Consider the following 18,189-nt stretch of genomic DNA (forward strand, 5'->3'; position numbering starts at 1 on the left):
CAATGAATAGGCCATGGTGGCGAAGTAATTACAATATAGCAATTAAACACTGGAATGGTAGATGTGCAAAGGAGCAAGATAAATAAATAAATACAGTATGGGGATGCGGTAGTTGGATGGGCTGTTTACAGATGGGCTATGTACAGGTGCAGTGATATGTGAGCTGCTCTGACAGCTGGTGCTTAAAGCTAGTGAGGGAGAAATGAGTCTCCAGCTTCAGTGATTTTTGCAGTTAGTTCCAGTCATTGGCAGCAGAGAAATTGAAGGAAAGGCAGCCAAAGGAGGAATTGGCTTGGGGGGTGACCAGTGAGATATACCTGCTGGAGCGCGTGCTATGTGTTGGTGCTGCTATGGTGACCAGTGAGCTGAGATAAGGCGGGGCTTTACCTAGCAGAGACTTGTAGATGATCTGGAGCCAGTGGGTTTGGCGACGTGTATGAAGTGAGGGCCAGCCAACGAGAGTGTACAGGTCACAGTGGTGGGTAGTATATGGGACTTTGGTGACAAAACAGATGGCACTGTGATAGACTGCATCCAATTTGTTGAGTAGAGTGTTGGAGGGTATTTTATAAATGACATAGCCGAAATCGAGGATCGGTAGGATGGTCAGTTTTACGAGGGTATGTTTTGCAGCATGAGGGAAGGATGCTTTGTTGCGAAATAGGAAGCTGATTCTAGATTTAATTTTGGATTGGAGATGAGAGTTCACAGTCTAACCAGACACCTAGGTATTTGTAGTTGTCCACATATTCTAAGTCAGAACCGTCCAGAGTAGTGATGCTGGACGGGCGGGCAGGTGCGGAAAGTGATTGGTTGAAGAGCATGCATTTAGTTTAACTTGCATTTAAGAGCAGTTGGAGGCCACAGAAGGAGAGTTGTATGGCATTGAAGCTCGTCTGGAGGTTAGTTAACTTCTTCAATATAGGGGGCGCTCTTGTAATTTTGGGATAATAAAACGTTCCCGTTTTAAACAAGATATTTTGTCACGAAAAGATGCTCAACTATGCATATAATTGACAGCTTTGGAAAGAAAACACTGACGTTTCCAAAACTGCAAAGATATTATCTGCGAGTGCCACAGAACTTATGCTGCAGGCGAAACCAAGATGAAATTTCAAACAGGAAATGGCCCAGATTCTGAAGGCACTGTGTTCCAATGTCTCCTTATATGGCTGTGAATGCACCAGGAATGAGCCTACACTTTCTGTCATTTCCCCAAGTTGTCTGCAGCATTGTGACGTATTTGTAGGCATATCATTGGAAGATTGACCATAAGAGACTACATTTACCAGGTCTCCGCTTGGTGTCCTCCGTCAAAATTATTGCGCAATCTCCAGCTGCGTGCACTTTTCCATTTGGTTCAGAGGTGAAAGGCAACTGCCACGAATGATTTATCATCAAATAGATATGTGAAAAACACCTTGAGGATTGATTCTAAACAACGTTTGCCATGTTTCTGTCGATATTATGGAGTTAATTTGGAAAAAAGTTTGGCGTTGTAATGACTGAATTTTCGTTTTTTTTTCTTAGTTAAACGTGATGAACAAAACGGAACGATTACTCCTACATAAATAATTTTTGGGGAAAAACTGAAAATTTGCTATCTAACTGAGAGTCTCCTCATTGAAAACATCCAAAGTTCTTCAAAGGTAAATGATTTTATTTGAATGCTTTTCTTGTTTTTGTGAAAATGTTGCCTGCTGAATGCTAGGCTAATGCTATGCTAGCTATCAATACCTCTTACACAAATGCTTGTGTAGCGATGGTTGAAAATTATATTTTGAAAATCTGAGATGACAGTGTTGTTAACAAAAGGCTAAGCTTGTGAGTGAATATATTTCTTTCATTTCATTTGCGATTTTCATGAATAGTTAACGTTGCGTTATGCTAATGAGCTTGAGGCTATGATTACGCTCCCAGATACGGGATTGCTCGACACTAGAGGTTAACACAGTGTCCAAAGAAGGGCCGGAATTATACAGAATGGTGTCATCTGCATAGAGGTGGATCAGAGAATCACCAGCAGCAAGAGCGACAACATTGACATGTACAGAGAAGAGAGTTGGCCCGAATATTGAACCCTGTGACACCCCCATGGAGACTGCCAGAGGTTCGGACAACAGGCCGCCCGATTTGACACACTGAACTCTATCAGAGAAGTAGTTGGTGAACCAGGCAAGGCAGTCATTTGAGAAACCAAGGCTGTTGAGTCTGCCAATAAGAATGTGGTGATTGACCCCTCCTGTCTCAGCCTCCGGGAATTTATGCTGCAGTAGTTTAGGTGTCGGGGGGCTAGGGTCAGTTTGTTATGTCTGGAGTACTTCTCCTGTCCTATTCAGTGTCCTGTGTGAATTTATGTGTGCTCTCTCTAATTCTCTTTCTTTCTCTCTCTCGGAGGACCTGGGCCCTAGGGCCCTAGGACCATGCTTCAGGACTACCTGACATGATGACTCCTTGCTGTCCCCAGTCCACCTGGCCATGCTGCTGCTCCAGTTTCAACGGTTCTGCCTTATTATTATTGAACCATGCTGGTCATTTATGAACATTTGAACATCTTGGCCATGTTCTGTTATAATCTCCACCCGGCACAGCCAGAAGAGGACTGGCCACCCCACATAGACTGGTTCCTCTCTAGGTGTCTTCCAAGGTTTTGGCCTGAAAGGCAGGGTGGCATAGATATAGGTCTGTAGCAGTTTGGGTCTAGAGTGTCTCCCCCTTTGAAGAGAGGGATGACCGCTGCAGATTTCCAATCTTTGGGAATCTCAGACGACACGAAAGAGAGGTTGAACAGGCTGGTAATAGGGGTTGCAACAATTTCGACAGATCATTTTAGAAAGAGAGAGTCCAGATTGTCTAGCCCAGCTGATTTTTAGGGGTCCAGATTTTGCAGCTCTTTCAGAACATCAGCTATCTGGATTTGGGTGAAGGAGAAATGGGGGAGGCTTGAGCGAGTTGCCGTGGGGAGTGCAGGGTTGTTAACTGGGGTAGGGGTAGCCAGGTGGAAATCATGGCCAGCTGTAGAAAAGTGCTTATTGATATTCTCAATTATAGTGGATTTATTGGTGGTGACAGTGTTTCCTAGCCTCAGTACAGTGGGCAGCTGGGAGGAGGTGCTCTTATTCTCCATGGACATTACAGTGTCCCAGAACTTTTTGGAGTTTGTGCTACAGGGTGCAAATTTCTGCTTGAAAAAGCTAGCCTTAGCTTTCCTAACTGCCTGAGTTTCATCATAGCGCTTGATGGTTTTTGCGACTGCACTTGAAGAAACTTTCAAAGTTCTTGAAATTTTCCGGATTGACTGACCTTCATGTCTTAAAGTAATGATGGACTGTCGTTTCTCTTAGCTTATTTAAGATGTTCTTGCCATAATATGGATGTGATCTTTTACCAAATAGGGCTTTCTTCTGTATACCACCATTACCTTGTCGCAACACAACTGATTGGCTCAAAATTAATTAAGAAGGAAATAAATTCCACAAATTCACTTTTAACAAGGCACACCTGTTAATTGAAATGCATTCCAGGTGACTACCTCATGAAGCTGGTGGAGAGAATGCCAAGAGTGTACAAAGCTGTCAGGTCAAACTGTCTGTGATTTATAAGGCACACTTAACCAGCATGGCTTCAACACCATTCTGTAGTGATACGCCATCCAATCTTGTTTGTGCTTAATGGGACTATCTTTTGTTTTTCAACAGGACAATGACCCAACACACCTCCAGGCTCTGTAAGGACTATTTGACCAAGAAGGAGAGTGATGGAGTGCTGCATCAGATGACCTGGCCTCCACAATCCCCAACCTCAACCCAATTGAGATGGTTTGGGATGAGTTGGACCGCAGAGTGAAGGAAAAGCAGCCAACAAGTGCTCAGCATATGTGGGAACTCCTTCAATACTGTTGGAAAAGCATTCCAGGTGAAGCTGGTTGAGAGAATGCCAAGAGTGTGTAAGCTGTCATCAAGGCAAAGGGTGGCTATTTGTAGAATCTCAAATATAAAATATATTGTGATTTATTTAACACTTTTTTGGTTACTACATGATTCCATAGTTTTGATGTCTTCTAGTATTCTACAATGTAGAAAATAGTACAAAATAAAGAAAAACCCTGGAATGAGCCAGTGTCCAAACTGTTAACTGGTACTGTATGTTTTTTATTTTTTATATATATATATATTTTAACAGGACAAATATAATGGGACACGTGCCCTTGTGCCCCCTATGATCATGATGGCTCTGTATGTCTGCTTGTTTGTATTTGTTTGTTTGTGTGTGTTGTCGTGGTAATTTCCTGTATTACTAAATGAGGAGAGTTTACAAACCACACACAAGTCAGAGTTATACTTAAACTTCATCTTTTAATAATATGAGCTTAACCATAGCCCTGTGACTCTCAGATGAATTCAGTGTCTATAAATGAATTCTGAAGGTGTCAACATAATGGCAACTGAGATCTTTTATAGCAAAGATCCACCCCTCTCAACTTACATGACAAACCACAGATCTCAGGAACTCTTCACAAAGGGCCTTTTACTTAAAATATGAGTATCCCATAGCCAGATGGCATTAGCTATAAATCATCGTTCAGTTTGGTCTCTAAAACAAGATTCTAATCTCGTTCCTGATACTTCATAGTACCAAAACATTACCTCACTATCTGGAATGTTTTTTAGGCTTTATTGGCCAAAGACATTGCAAATCTCCTCTGTCAGTGCTATCTCATAGAGGCCCATCCTCAGTGGAACACTGAACACACAATAGTCGACAGATTCTATTCTGCCGAATAAAACAACCATTCTAATGCAATACAAAGATTATAAAATAATCTTACAAGCACTATAACATAATCTTGCAATTTTCCACGACATCTTCCCATCTCATGGTATAACAGATACATTCACATATAAAGAAAAAGTTCAATTCTGACTTCTCCCTTTATGATATTCTGCATATTACCAGACATGTAAAATACAAGCCTGACCTCTCCCCTCTCTGGGCCCCAAGGGACTTTTCCCTAGAGAAGAAAGGAAAATACAACTGCCGACAGTATAGTCCAAAAAAAGACATCCTAATGACAAGTATCTCACCTAAGCATATTATGAAAGTAAATAAAACATTTAATTTATCAATGTTTCCTAACTAATTCTGAGTCAGCCATGACAGTGTGTGTGTGTGTGTGTGTGTGTGTGTGTGCATGTGTGTGCGTGTGTGCGTGTGTGTGTGTGTGTGTGTGTTACATCTAGTGAGTGTGAGTGTATAGGATCAAGTGTGTGTATTGTGGTTTTTCTCAGATCTTTGGGTTGGCTTGTGAACCCTTTCCAAATGTCGCTCAGGTCAGCCATTCCTCTGAGCCCAATCCAGCCCGATAAAAGATGTTGATTGAAATAAGATCCACCCTGAGCCAATCAAAGAGGAATTCACACTTTTCTCCGTTATTCTATAGGCTTGAATAGCAAATAACTCTCCCTTACACATCCAACCACTGTGACCTTCACAATACATCAGTCACATTGGAAGGATGAATATGCACTGAAATTAAGACATAATAAGAACACATTTCCCCTGTCACTTTTCAGTTGGATTCTCTGAAAGGCATTGGTAAGATTATTGGCCTGTTTCCATTACTTACCACCGAGGTTTCTTCCTAATAAAGTCAAACAAGATTGACTGTGCTTCAAGAGTTTTTCACACTACTGACTCAAACCAAACCAAGAATTACTGAGCATTTCACAAAGGACAATGTGAAATAAAAATATCAGAGCCGGGCCTCCCAGGTGGCGCAGTGCTAGCTGTGCCACCAGAGACTCTGGGTTTGAGCCCAGGCTCTGTCGCAGCCGGCCGCGACTGGGAGGTCCATGGGGCGACGCACAATTGGCCTAGCGTCGTCCGGGTTAGGGAGGGTTTGGCCGGTAGGGATATCCTTGTCTCATCGCACACTAGTGACTCCTGTGGCGGGCCGGGCGTAGTGCGCACTAACTAGGTCGCCAGGTGCAGGGTGTTTCCTCCGACACATTGGTGCGGCTGGCTTCCGGGTTGGATGCACGCTGTGTTAAGAAGCAGTGCGGCTTGGTTGGGTTGTGTTTCGGAGGACGCATGGCTTTCGACCTTCATTTCTCCCGAGCCCGTACGGGAGTTATAGCGATGAGACAAGCGATGTAGTGTGAAAAGGGAGAGGTAGTGTGAAATCCACTCACCGTGATGGTGTGTTTGTAGCTCCGAGACACCTCAATCTCATAGCCGTAGACCTCCAAGATGAACCCTCTCACCCAGATGGCCTGCCCCGTGTCCCTCTCCTCATTCCGGGCTGACAGCTTGAAGTGAGGGAAGGTGTCGCTGCTGCTCGTCCCAGGCTGGGTGGCGGGGCTCTGATCCCCATCATCCTCCCCCACCACCCCGCCGTTGCACGCCGTCGTAGCCAGCCTCAAGGTACAGCTGCTCTGTAGCTCGAAGGGCACACCACCGAACGGAAGGAAGTGGCTGTAACCGGCGGCAACGCATAGCGCCTCAGTGCGCGGCTGACAGAAGTAGAGGCCCTCAAGGCCCTCCTGGCAGTACTCCCCCTCCCCACATGGTGCCAGAGTGCAGTAGATACTGTTGTCCGAGCCGTTGCAGTAGCAGCGCTCTTTGCACTCCCAGTCGGTCCAGAAGGTTTGGTTGGTGGTCAGCTGCCGGCTGCCAAGGTCGAGGCAGCCGCAGTCACTGCGTGCCACGCACTGGCCATCACGCAGCGCAAAGCCCTCCTCGCACTGGCAACCCTCCTGGCAGGGCAGTGGGCACGGCTCGTCGGGCTCGTCAAGGCCGGCGCAGGTAAGCTGGCACGCGCTAGTGCATTCATCAAAGTGACTGTTCTCTGGACAGGGCAAGGCTGCAGGGAGGAGAGAGAGAAAGGTGGGGGAGAAAGAAAGAAAGAAAGAAAGAAAGAAAGAAAGAAAGAGAAAAAAGTAGAGAGATAAAGACAGATGTCGAACAGAGACAGAAACAAGAGAAACAAAAATAATTAGCAGATTCAATGCGTGGTTCATAAAGGAAAAATACATGGTTAGTCAATTACTCAACAACATTCCAAGGTGGTGGTGGTGAGGGGACTAACTCACGGCAATTGGTAGCACTCCTCCAGGCGGCAAGGCCCACCTGGGCGTCCTGACAGGCTGAGGCATACGCCTGGAGCGAAGAGCAGAGCGCCGAGCGGTTTCCCTCCCGCACGCACATGTTGTACAGGCAGTTCCGGAAGAAAGGCGAGGGGTTGACGGCACCGTGGCACGCCAGGAAGGAGCTGTTCCCCGGGTCGTTGATGTTGCCGCACATCCATGGGCTCTGGTAGAGCCGCAGGTCTGTGCACATGCGGTACAGGTCGTCGCAATCGCCGTTACATGTCAGGTCGTCGGCGATGGCCCGCCATCCTTCGGTAAAGAGTTCGGGGGATTCGGCCAGACGGCCGTTGGGTAGACGGAGGTCGTCGCTGGCATTTCCATTGAAGAGGCCACACAGGCCACAGGTGGCATTGTAAAAGAGGGTTGAGAGGGAGATGTTGAGGAAGCCCTGGCGGGTGTAGCGGACTAGGACCAATCCGCTGGACTCCACCACGGTGGCGTTGCCCGGGGCGCGGTAGATCATCAGGGTCTCCAGAGGGTGGATATAAGGTAGTAGTACCGCCTCACCGTTCAGCTGGGAATTAGAGATATCATAATATTGTGTCACAGACTGGTAATAGCAGGGTAAATTAATTTGAATTCAATCACTTTTTGACAGCATCCCTTTTGATTTAAACAATATTTTCTTCTTGAGACAACCATGTCTTCATCACTGGGAAAGATAAATGGTTGAGTTTGATATAATTTAAAAGTTTACAAAACGGGTTTGTCAAACTATTTTATAATAATTTCTTTCAAATATATATATATATATATATATATATATTTATATATATACATATACACATATATATACATATACACACATATATATATATATACATACATACACACACGACATTATTCTACCTTAAACGTCAATTATCAAAACTTTTGTAAATTCTGATTGTTTTCATATTCACGTATGTTGTAGTTTAGACCCTACTTTACATCATCTGTGGGTTTTTTTTGTGCCTGCCATTGGTTGATACAACATGCTCTTGAATACAGGGTGGGTGTCATTTCGATTCATAGATTGGACCTATCCCTTCAGACAACTGCAATTTAGCTAGTACACCATTGAAATTGAATTTACATTTTTACTTCGAATTACTACAACAAAGATGGCCGCCGAATCACCCACCGTTGAATGTCAACTTAAATGGTCATGTCTATTCTATTATCTATATTTCTATGATTTCAATAGGTTTCCTATGGAAGATTGACAGTATTATTTGAAACAAAAGATATTCCCATCCAAGTCAACATTCTCTGATGTGTGGACCTCCAACCATCTTTGTGGTACCATTTGAAAGTTGAAATGTAAATGCTTTTAACATTAATGACACCCATCCTGAGCATGACACCCATATTCAAGAGCGTGTTGAGAGCAACCGATGGCGAGCACAACACAAGGTGATGATGTAAAATTAAGTGTAAGCTACAACATATGCGAATATGAAAACTCTAGTTCATGCATTTTTAGATAATTGTTTAAGGTTAAAAAAAATACAAAAAAACATGTCCAAGAAAAATTATCAAATAATTTGACAACCCTGTTTGTAAGCTTTTAAATCAATCTCAACCGTTTATCATTTCCAGTGATGACGACATGACATGGTGGGGTATAAGAAATTGGTAAACTTTGAGCACCTTTATCTCCAATATGTCCCTTTTTGAGCACTTATACCATTGGCAAATATTTATGGAAGGTTTCATTCAAATCAAGAGGGGTGTTGTCAAAAAGCGATTTAATTGAAATAGATTTACCCGGCAGCAACATTCAATCACTGTAATGTAGTGTTGGGAAATACATATTCCAGCTAAATTACTTTGAGCATGAGAAAGGTATCTCATGATGACATTAGACTTTCAGGGTGAGTTTCCCAGACTCATAATTAGCCTATCCCTGGTGTAAAATTATGTCAAATGGAGTTTCTCCACTGGAAGTGATTCTTAGTCCAGAAGTAAAGGTCTGGAAAACCAACCGGCAATGAGGACCACAATACTGATGCTTTCTGAGTACATTTTCAACAGAATCTTTACAGATCTCTTTATCTGTCTGGAGACTCATACGTTTTCTCTCAATCATAAGACTGAGGTAGTACCAAAATAGCCTGTTCCCATACTGTATGTTTTGCATGACAATGAACAAACACAGAGACAAGTTGGCTAAAGCACAAACAGACTGGAGCACCAGGCTATAATACTGACCTTCACTGTGTCAAAGTCCGATCCACCCATCTGGGCCTCCAGGTTGGCCACCCTGACCACCACGGGCCTCATCCAGGCCGGACCCTTGTTCACCAACCGCCGGCCCATCTTCACCTCCACAGCCGACACGTTGGCCGGCGTCGGCCCGCACGACCTCAGCAGGTAGTAGGAGCTGTCGTCCGGAAAGAACATGGAAGCCCCGTCGAAGGAGGCCGTCACAGCGTTCTGGCCCAGAGAACACACTCCCTCCCTGCGGGGGTAACAACCCAACAGGCCGACCTCCGCCACACACACCTCGCCTTCTCTACACGAGTCGTTGAAGCAGGAGACTTCGCCGTTGGGCCCACAGACACAGCGCAGGGTACACTCTCTGGCCTCACCAGTGGGGCCCGCCCAAAAAGTGTCGTTGAGGTGGTAGTAAAGGCCGTCACGCTCGCAGCCGCAGTTCTGCCGCCGGACACAGCGGCTGCCACTCAGCACGTAGCCCGGGTCGCACTGGCAGCCCTCGGTGCAGGGGTGGGCACAGTACAGGTGAGCGGTGAGGTCTGAGCAAGAGGCCGGGCAGGCACTGGTGCACACCTGGTAGTGGCTGGACTCAGGGCATGTCAGGGCTGGCAGCAAATCAAAGGAGAAAGAGGATGTTATATTACAAATTATATTAATGAAACATTGTTATGCTGTTATGTGTTAAATGATTACTACTGTAAGTTGTATTATGATATTGTGGGGGCAAGGAAAGAATGAGAGATAAAGACAGCTGTTGGAATAAGCAATATTAACCACATCTAACAGAAACATCAAATGACATCTTAATTTTAGGGATAAGTAGCTATGAGTCCCTTTCATGTCCAAACAAAACCATTCCTACCCCGACATATGTGGGAGATACACGTGGGACAGAAGAGCACCTACCACAGAAGGTGCGTGATCTCCAGGGTCGTATGGTGACCCCCAGGGCTTGGCAGGCTAAGGCATAGGCCTGGATGGCCTGACAGAGGGTGGTAATGTTGTCCCTGTTGCTGCACATGTCGTAGACACAACTATAGACGAAGGCCGTGGGGTCCACCACTGCCCTGCAGTCCCTAAAAGGCCCGTCTGTCTTGTTGATGAGTCCACAGTAGTCCGGGCGGAAGTAGAACGCCTCAGTCAACGGGTCACAGATACTGCAGTTCTGAGCGCAGCCATCCGTGCAGCGCCAGTCAGCATCCTCTGCCCGCCAGCTGCCACCTAGCTCCACCACGCTCTCGGCCAGCGAGCCGTCGGGCAGCACGGGGTCGTCAGCAGGGTCATCGTTATAGTTACCACACAGACCGCATGTGTTGTTGAAGTAGGAGCTAGGCAGGGAGATAGAGGCATAGTGCTGCCCGTCGTAAGACACCAGGAGGCCAAAGTCAGTCTCCAGGGCGACAGCAACACCTGACTGGTACACCCTGACCGCACCCAGCTGGAGTTGGACTGGCAGTGTCTTTACCAGCCCATCCACCTGGAAAAGAAAGAGCTAGGAGATTCAGGGCGGATTGTGGAGTTTAGTACCACGTAAACACCATATTCGATAACCAATAGAGAGGTACACAGAATCTGCTGGTCCTACCTGTCAAACTACCTGATCAGACCACTTTTATGTACCTATCCTCACCTGTACAGTGCCCTGGCTGCCCTTAGGCAGGGTGACGCGGTGGCCATACACCTCCACAGTGACGTCCCTCAACCAGGATACGGAGGCCACGCCGCGGTTCTCGTTCTTTGCCTCCACGCTGAAGAAGGGCAGGCCGGCCACCTCCCAGCATGGCCGCGCAAGCAAATAGGAGCAGGTGCCCTGGAAGTGGTAGAGGAAGCCGTCAAAGGTATGGTAGTGTGGGTCACCGAAAACCACGCAGGTGCTGGTGCGCGTGGGCTGGCAGTAGAAGGCACCCTCCTGCTGCTCGCATGTTTCCAGCTGGCCGCATGGCGCCTCCTGGCAGAGCACCTCATTGTCCAAGTCTAGGCAGCGGCACCGCTGGGAGCACTGATCAGACAGCCAGAAGATCTCGCCGCGGCGATAGAACCGCCCTAGGAGAAGATATGGACATTCCTAATGACTATGGGGTCTTCCCGAACCTAGATATTTGTCCAGTGTGTCAAGTCTTTGTTATGTTCCACTTAATACTCACCATTGTAACTGCAGCCATTGGCTGGGTCTATCAGGGCAGTGTCTATACGGAAGACCCAGCGGCCAGGCAGGTTAACATTGGTCGTCTGCTCGATTTCAACCACGTCATTGGAGCGGGACCCAGGCAGGTTGAGGAAGTGACCAATGTCTCCTCCATTAAAACCTGACTGGAAATGGGAGAGATGGGGAAAGGCAAGTGAGGAGGTTATCACTTACTTAGAGGCGGGAGGCTTCAAGATTGATCTGCTGTATTTCAGCTATATCTGGGGGGTTGGTCTTCTGTGTTTTAGAGGTCATAGGTGGGACTTCATGATTGGTCTGATATGGTTTTAGGGGAGGTATATGGGACATCATGGTTGGTTGGTTGGTTTGGTGTGTTTTAGGGGTAGTACATGGGGAAATGTGATTGGTTTGATGTGTGCCGTTGGTGGTATATGTAGGTTATCATGATTGGACTACCTGTGCTGTGGTTCCACCTAAACCAGTCAGAGGGTCTCCTCCACTTGCAGTGCCTGTGCTCCAGTTGATCTCTCCATAGTTGAACATGGAAAAGCATGACAGACCATCTGATACCAATACAGCCTGAAACGTGTTAACCTATAGAGAGGTGAGAATATGCAGGCATAGTAAGTTCAATATGAGCCCAAAGAGAGAGAAAAGAAAAACCCTGAGTGAGACTAAATAAACAAATATTCACCACCTGGCAGAACGGAACTTTTAACTTAAACAATTAACCATCCATTAGACTAAACAAATACTTACCTAGAGGTTCAATGAGATTTCTATTTGAGGCAACATTTACCTTCAGTTCTGGCTAAGGATCACAGACACACATGATTTTTTAAATTTCTTCTGGGATAAATGGTAATGTCAGTGGCCATCGTCAACTAAGGCCACATACTGTAGAACCCCAATTCAGGTACCATCTCTTTTCTAGCACACTCTGCTAACCCTGATGTCCTTGCCGTGTCTGAATCCTGGCTCAGGAAGGCCACCAAAAATTCAGAGATTTCCATACCAAACTATAACATTTTCCGTCAAGATAGAACTGCCAAAGGGGGAGGAGTTGCAGTCTACTGCAGAGATAGCCTGCAAAGTAATGTCATACTTTCCAGGTCCATACCCAAACAGTTCGAACTACTAATTTTGAAAATTACTCTCTCCAGAAATAAGTCTCTCACTGTTGCTGCCTGCTACCGACCCCCCTCAGCTCCCAGCTGTGCCCTGGACACCATTTGTGAATTGATCGCCCCCCATCTAGCTTCAGAGTTTGTTCTGTTAGGTGACCTAAACTGGGATATGCTTAACACCCCGGCAGTCCTACAATCTAAGCTAGATGCCCTCAATCTCACACAAATCATCAAGGAACCTACCAGATACAACCCTAAATCTGTAAACAAGGGCACCCTCTTAGACGTCATCCTGACCAACTGGCCCTCCAAATACACCTCCGCTGTCTTCAACCAGGATCTCAGCGACCACTGCCTCATTGCCTGTATCCGCTATGGAGCCGCAGTCAAACGACCACCCCTCATCACTGTCAAATGCTCCCTAAAACACTTCTGTGAGCAGGCCTTTCTAATCGACCTGGCCCGGGTATCCTGGAAGGACATTGACCTCATCCCATCAGTTGAGGATGCCTGGTCATTCTTTAAAAGTAACTTCCTCACCATTTTAGGTAAGCATGCTCCGTTCAAAAAATGCAGAACTAAGAACAGATATAGCCCTTGGTTCACTCCAGACCTGACTGCCCTCGACCAGCACAAAAACATCCTGTGGCGGACTGCAATAGCATCGAATAGTCCCCACGATATGCAACTGTTCAGGGAAGTCAGGAACCAATACACGCAGTCAGTCAGGAAAGCTAAGGCCAGCTTCTTAAGGCAGAAATTTGCATCCTGTAGCTCCAACTCCAAAAAGTTCTGGGACACTGTGAAGTCCATGGAGAACAAGAGCACCTCCTCCCAGCTGCCCACTGCACTGAGGCTAGGGAACACGGTCACCACCGATAAATCCATGATTATCGAAATCTTCAACAAGCATTTCTCAACGGCTGGCCATGCCTTCCGCCTGGCTACTCCAACCTCGGCCAACAGCTCCGCCCCCCGGCAGCTACTCGACCAAGCCTCTCCAGGTTCGCCTTTACCCAAATCCAGATAGCAGATGTTCTGAAAGAGCAGCAAAACAATGGCCCCGTACAAATCAGCTGGGCTTGACAATCTGGACCCTCTATTTCTGAAACTATCCGCCGCCATTGTCGCAACCCCTATTACCAGCCTGTTCAACCTCTCTTTCATATCGTCTGAGATCCCCAAGAATTGGAAAGCTGCCGCAGTCATCCCCCTCTTCAAAGGGGGAGACACCCTGGACCCAAACTGCTACAGACCTATATCCATCCTGCCCTGCCTATCTAAGGTCTTCGAAAGCCAAGTCAACAAACAGGTCACTGACCATCTCGAATCCCACCGTACCTTCTCCGCTGTGCAATCTGGTTTCCGAGCCGGTCACGGGTGCACCTCAGCCACGCTCAAGGTACTAAACGATATCATAACCACCATCGATAAAAGACAGTACTGTGCAGCCGTCTTCATCGACCTTGCCAAGGCTTTCAACTCTGTCAATCACCATATTCTTATTGGCAGACTCAGTAGCCTCGGTTTTTCTGATGACTGCCTTGCCTGGTTTACCAACTACTTTGCAGACAGAGTTCAGTGTGTCAAATCGGAGGGCATGCTGTCCGGTCCTCTGGCAGTCTCTATGGGGGTGCCACAGGGTTCAATTCTCGGGCCGACTCTTTTCTCTGTATATATCAATGATGTTGCTCTTGCTGCGGGCGATTCCCTGATCCACCTCTACGCAGACGACACCATTCTATATACTTCCGGCCCGTCCTTGGACACTGTGCTATCTAACCTCCAAACAAGCTTCAATGCCATACAACACCCCTTCCGTGGTCTCCAACTGCTCTTAAACGCTAGCAAAACCAAAGGCATGTTTTTCAACCGTTCGCTGCCTGCACCCGCACGCCTGACTAGCATCACCACCCTGGATGGTTCCGACCTTGAATATGTGGACATCTATAGGTACCTAGGTGTCTGGCTAGACTGTAAACTCTCCTTCCAGACTCATATCAAACATCTCCAATCGAAAATCAAATCTAGAGTCGGCTTTCTATTCCGCAACAAAGCCTCCTTCACTCACGCCGCCAAACTTACCCTAGTAAAACTGACTATTCTACCGATCCTCGACTTCGGCGATGTCATCTACAAAATTGCTTCCAACACTCTACTCAGCAAACTGGATGCAGTTTATCACAGTGCCATCCGTTTTGTCACTAAAGCACCTTATACCACCCACCAAAGCTCCGCCTCATCTCAGTTCACTGGTCACGATGGCAACACCCACCCGTAGCACGCACTTCAGCAGGTGTATCTCACTGATCATCTCTAAAGCCAACACCTCATTTGGCCGCCTTTCGTTCCAGTTCTCTGCTGCCTGTGACTGGAACGAATTGCAAAAATCGCTGAAGTTGGAGACTTTTATCTCCCTCACCAACTTCAAACATCTGCTATCTGAGCAGCTAACCGATCGCTGCAGCTGTACATAGTCTATCGGTAAATAGCCCACCCATTTTTACCTACCTCATCCCCATACTGTTTTCATTTATTTACTTTTCTGCTCTTTTGAATACCAGTATCTCTACCTGTACATGACCATCTGATCATTTATCACTCCAGTGTTAATCTGCAAAACTGTAATTATTCGCCTACCTCCTCATGCCTTTTGCACACAATGTATATAGACTCCCTTTTTTTCTACTGTGTTATTGACTAGTTAATTGTTTACTCCATGTGTAACTCTGTGTTGTCTGTTTACACTGCTATGCTTTATCTTGGCCAGGTCGCAGTTGCAAATGAGAACTTGTTCTCAACTAGCCTACCTGGTTAAATAAAGGTGAAATAAAAGGTGTGCCTAGAGGTGTTTTGAGTGTGGAGCATAATAATCCCTGTGATTAGTGATTGTGGTTATTTTACCGGGGTGGTCTGACTGCCTCCGTAGAAGGTGACCTGGTGCCAGGTTGTGATGAAGATCCAGGTGGCTGTGAAGGTGGGCATGTTCTTGAAGTACTTGCGGATGTCTTGTGAGGCCCGCTCCAGTAACTCCGGGTCTGCGCTCTCGCGGTAGTACACGTCTCCGCGGATGCCGTTGTGCACGTCTGCCCATAGTGGGGCGATGAAGGATCTGCTGTCACTCAGGGGGAAGGCCTCGGGGGTGAACTGGCTCACCTGCACGTTGAAGGAGATCACACCGTTGTTGTTGACCTGCAGAGATTGAGAGGGAGGCAAGGTCCTGATTGATGTGTTGATGAACAGATTGGTGATAAAAAGAACAATTAATCGTTAGGTGAATGATATGGTGGATTAACATTTCTCTGAGATATTTGCATTATTGAAGGAAAGAAGGGTATATAGGAGCTTACATAGATTGAGCGATAGGGGTTATTAAAGAAAATGAATGGCATGAGTATAATTATTTCAGTGGAACTTCCATCATCCATCTTGGGTGTCTCCAGATCTCGGTGGACGGGCCCATAGGGGTACATGATCTCTTGAGAAAGAGCTGAAGGAAGAAGGAGGGAGACAATTGTAACAGATCTAGCAAAGAAGGGAGAACAACTGGTCACATTTTTAGATAGACTACTCATGTCATCTGAGACATTTTGGAGAATTCAATCAAGACAAGATCAATGTTGTGCTTGTTAAACCAGAAAGAAAGGGAAAATAACTTATGCCTTCTAAACATACAGAACTTTTACTCTTTCATAACGTTCTATAAGACAGAGGTCATTGAATAATTTGCTCTGATACCTCTATATAAGATACAGAAAACATGTGAATCAGAATGGGATCCACGTCACTCACCTTCTCTCTGAGTAAAGAAGCTAAAGAGGTGGAACAGAATGACTGGAGTGCCTGGCCTGAGCATCCTAGATGGAGGAAAGCGTTAAGAGGGGATTGAAGTAAGTCCACTGGGTACAATGAGAGTGAGAATAGTTAATTCAGGACAAAGCATTTAACGAGAGTTATTCAGGAAGGGCTTGTTGATTGAGTTTTTTAGATTCTTCCATGGCCATAGACCCCCAAAACCTCATGAACAACAGCGCCAGCAACTATAACCCTATGTCTTCTAGGAGGCTGATACCAAAGAAGGGTAAAATGACTCACAGAGACAACTTCTCATAAACAGGAGCATTTAACAAGAGCACTGGGGAGCAAGGGAGTACCGGCCAGCCGGTCGACGACGACGACACGTAACTTCTTTAAAATCAGTCTCCCATGTCTCCCTTGGGAGTACCCCTTTCTCCCCGCCATGGTGGCCCATTAAAGGAGCCCTGAAAAGGCCCCATTATGCATTCAGGAACAATGTGTCAGGATCACATTCGCCTTGCGGTCCCGTGTGAGTGGACCACGGTGGGGCTGTGCCCTCTCAAAGCCATGGACCCTGCGGCCCAACCCAAGCCTCTCCGCTCCAGAGTCTCCTTGATGGGAGCTGGGCCTGGGAGCTCATTACCACGTCTGTTTTGGAGCCATGTCTTGTTGGCTAAAGAGAGGGGAGTGTAAACAGTGGAGCACTAATAGCTTTAATTGAGCAGGCTTGAATTGCTAGGGTTCTTACTGTGGCCCTCTGGGGTTGCGTCGGTGCCTGGCTTGGCTGGCTTCCCACTGCCAAACCAGAATGTACAGCCAAGTCCATCTAAGGAAAAATTCCTGATCTAATTCAATTCAACATTTGATTGAATGGTAGCTGAATGTTGATTGAATGGTTGTCGTCAATTGAATGTAAAAATATCATTTAACGTTGTGTCCTCTCTGATTTGTGCCTGTAAGACACTTGGAGAAAGTCCCAAACGGGTTCAATGGTTACGGTATTACTTCATTACTGATTTGAAAAACCAAAACTCAAGGTACTTTTTTTGCATAGGTGTTTTTTTAATTGCCTTTGAAAGTGATCACAGAGAATAGCATGTTTTATTCATAATGGACAATGTTAATTGATATCCATGCCCATTGTTCTACATGATCCAAATTAAGCGTTTGTAGATGTAGTTTAAAAAACATTCATTTATAAAACTAGATCTATGTAAATTTGTATATTTTTTTAATGTATTAGTTAATGTGGCTCTTGACCTTTTTGCTAAGAATGAGAGATACAGTATCATATGCAACATTCTCGGCACAAACTGGTTGAACCAACATTGTTTCGAAGTAATTTTACAACATATTGTGACGTAGAATCTATGTGGAAAATATATTGGATTTGACAAAAGTAATCAACGTAAACTGGTGGAATTTCAACCATAGGATTATGTCATCATTGTAACCAATTTTCAACATAGGCAAACCTTGCATAAAATATGTTGAATTTGTACCTTTGAAACAATGTCAGATCCACTATCAGAAAAAAAAACTATCGGCGAGGCAACACATCCTACTGGAGAGTTGATCTATTTACAGCTATTTGTTTGGCTATCCATCCAGGATTTTAACCAAGCCCTGGTTTAGCTTTGTCACTACTAACAATGTGCTATTGTGAGAATGATTATTGAGAGATCTCTTAATAAATGAATATATTTCACTGTTGCTATCGAAGTCATTCCTATTTTGATACATTATATTTTTGTTTTTTGATGTCACACTT

At 45.7% G+C, this 18,189-nt stretch overlaps 1 protein-coding gene across 1 annotated transcript in view; it reads right to left on the reverse strand.

Annotated features, from left to right (window-relative positions):
* The window catches only part of tecta (tectorin alpha), a 49,817-nt gene that overhangs the window by 22,048 nt on the left and 9,580 nt on the right, over nt 1-18,189 (reverse strand). The window contains exons 2-11 of the mRNA XM_064982064.1: nt 16,413-16,477; nt 15,971-16,110; nt 15,525-15,812; nt 11,950-12,087; nt 11,492-11,657; nt 10,978-11,390; nt 10,254-10,824; nt 9,342-9,952; nt 7,092-7,662; nt 6,192-6,862 (exon numbers count right to left, since the gene is read on the reverse strand). Of these exons, the coding sequence (XP_064838136.1) occupies nt 6,192-6,862; nt 7,092-7,662; nt 9,342-9,952; nt 10,254-10,824; nt 10,978-11,390; nt 11,492-11,657; nt 11,950-12,087; nt 15,525-15,812; nt 15,971-16,110; nt 16,413-16,476 (3,633 nt within the window). The 5' untranslated portion in view covers nt 16,477. The remainder of the gene's footprint in view (nt 1-6,191; nt 6,863-7,091; nt 7,663-9,341; nt 9,953-10,253; nt 10,825-10,977; nt 11,391-11,491; nt 11,658-11,949; nt 12,088-15,524; nt 15,813-15,970; nt 16,111-16,412; nt 16,478-18,189) is intronic.

Source organism: Oncorhynchus masou, chromosome 12 (assembly GCF_036934945.1).
Source record: "Oncorhynchus masou masou isolate Uvic2021 chromosome 12, UVic_Omas_1.1, whole genome shotgun sequence".
NCBI classification, from domain to species: Eukaryota; Metazoa; Chordata; class Actinopteri; order Salmoniformes; family Salmonidae; genus Oncorhynchus; species Oncorhynchus masou.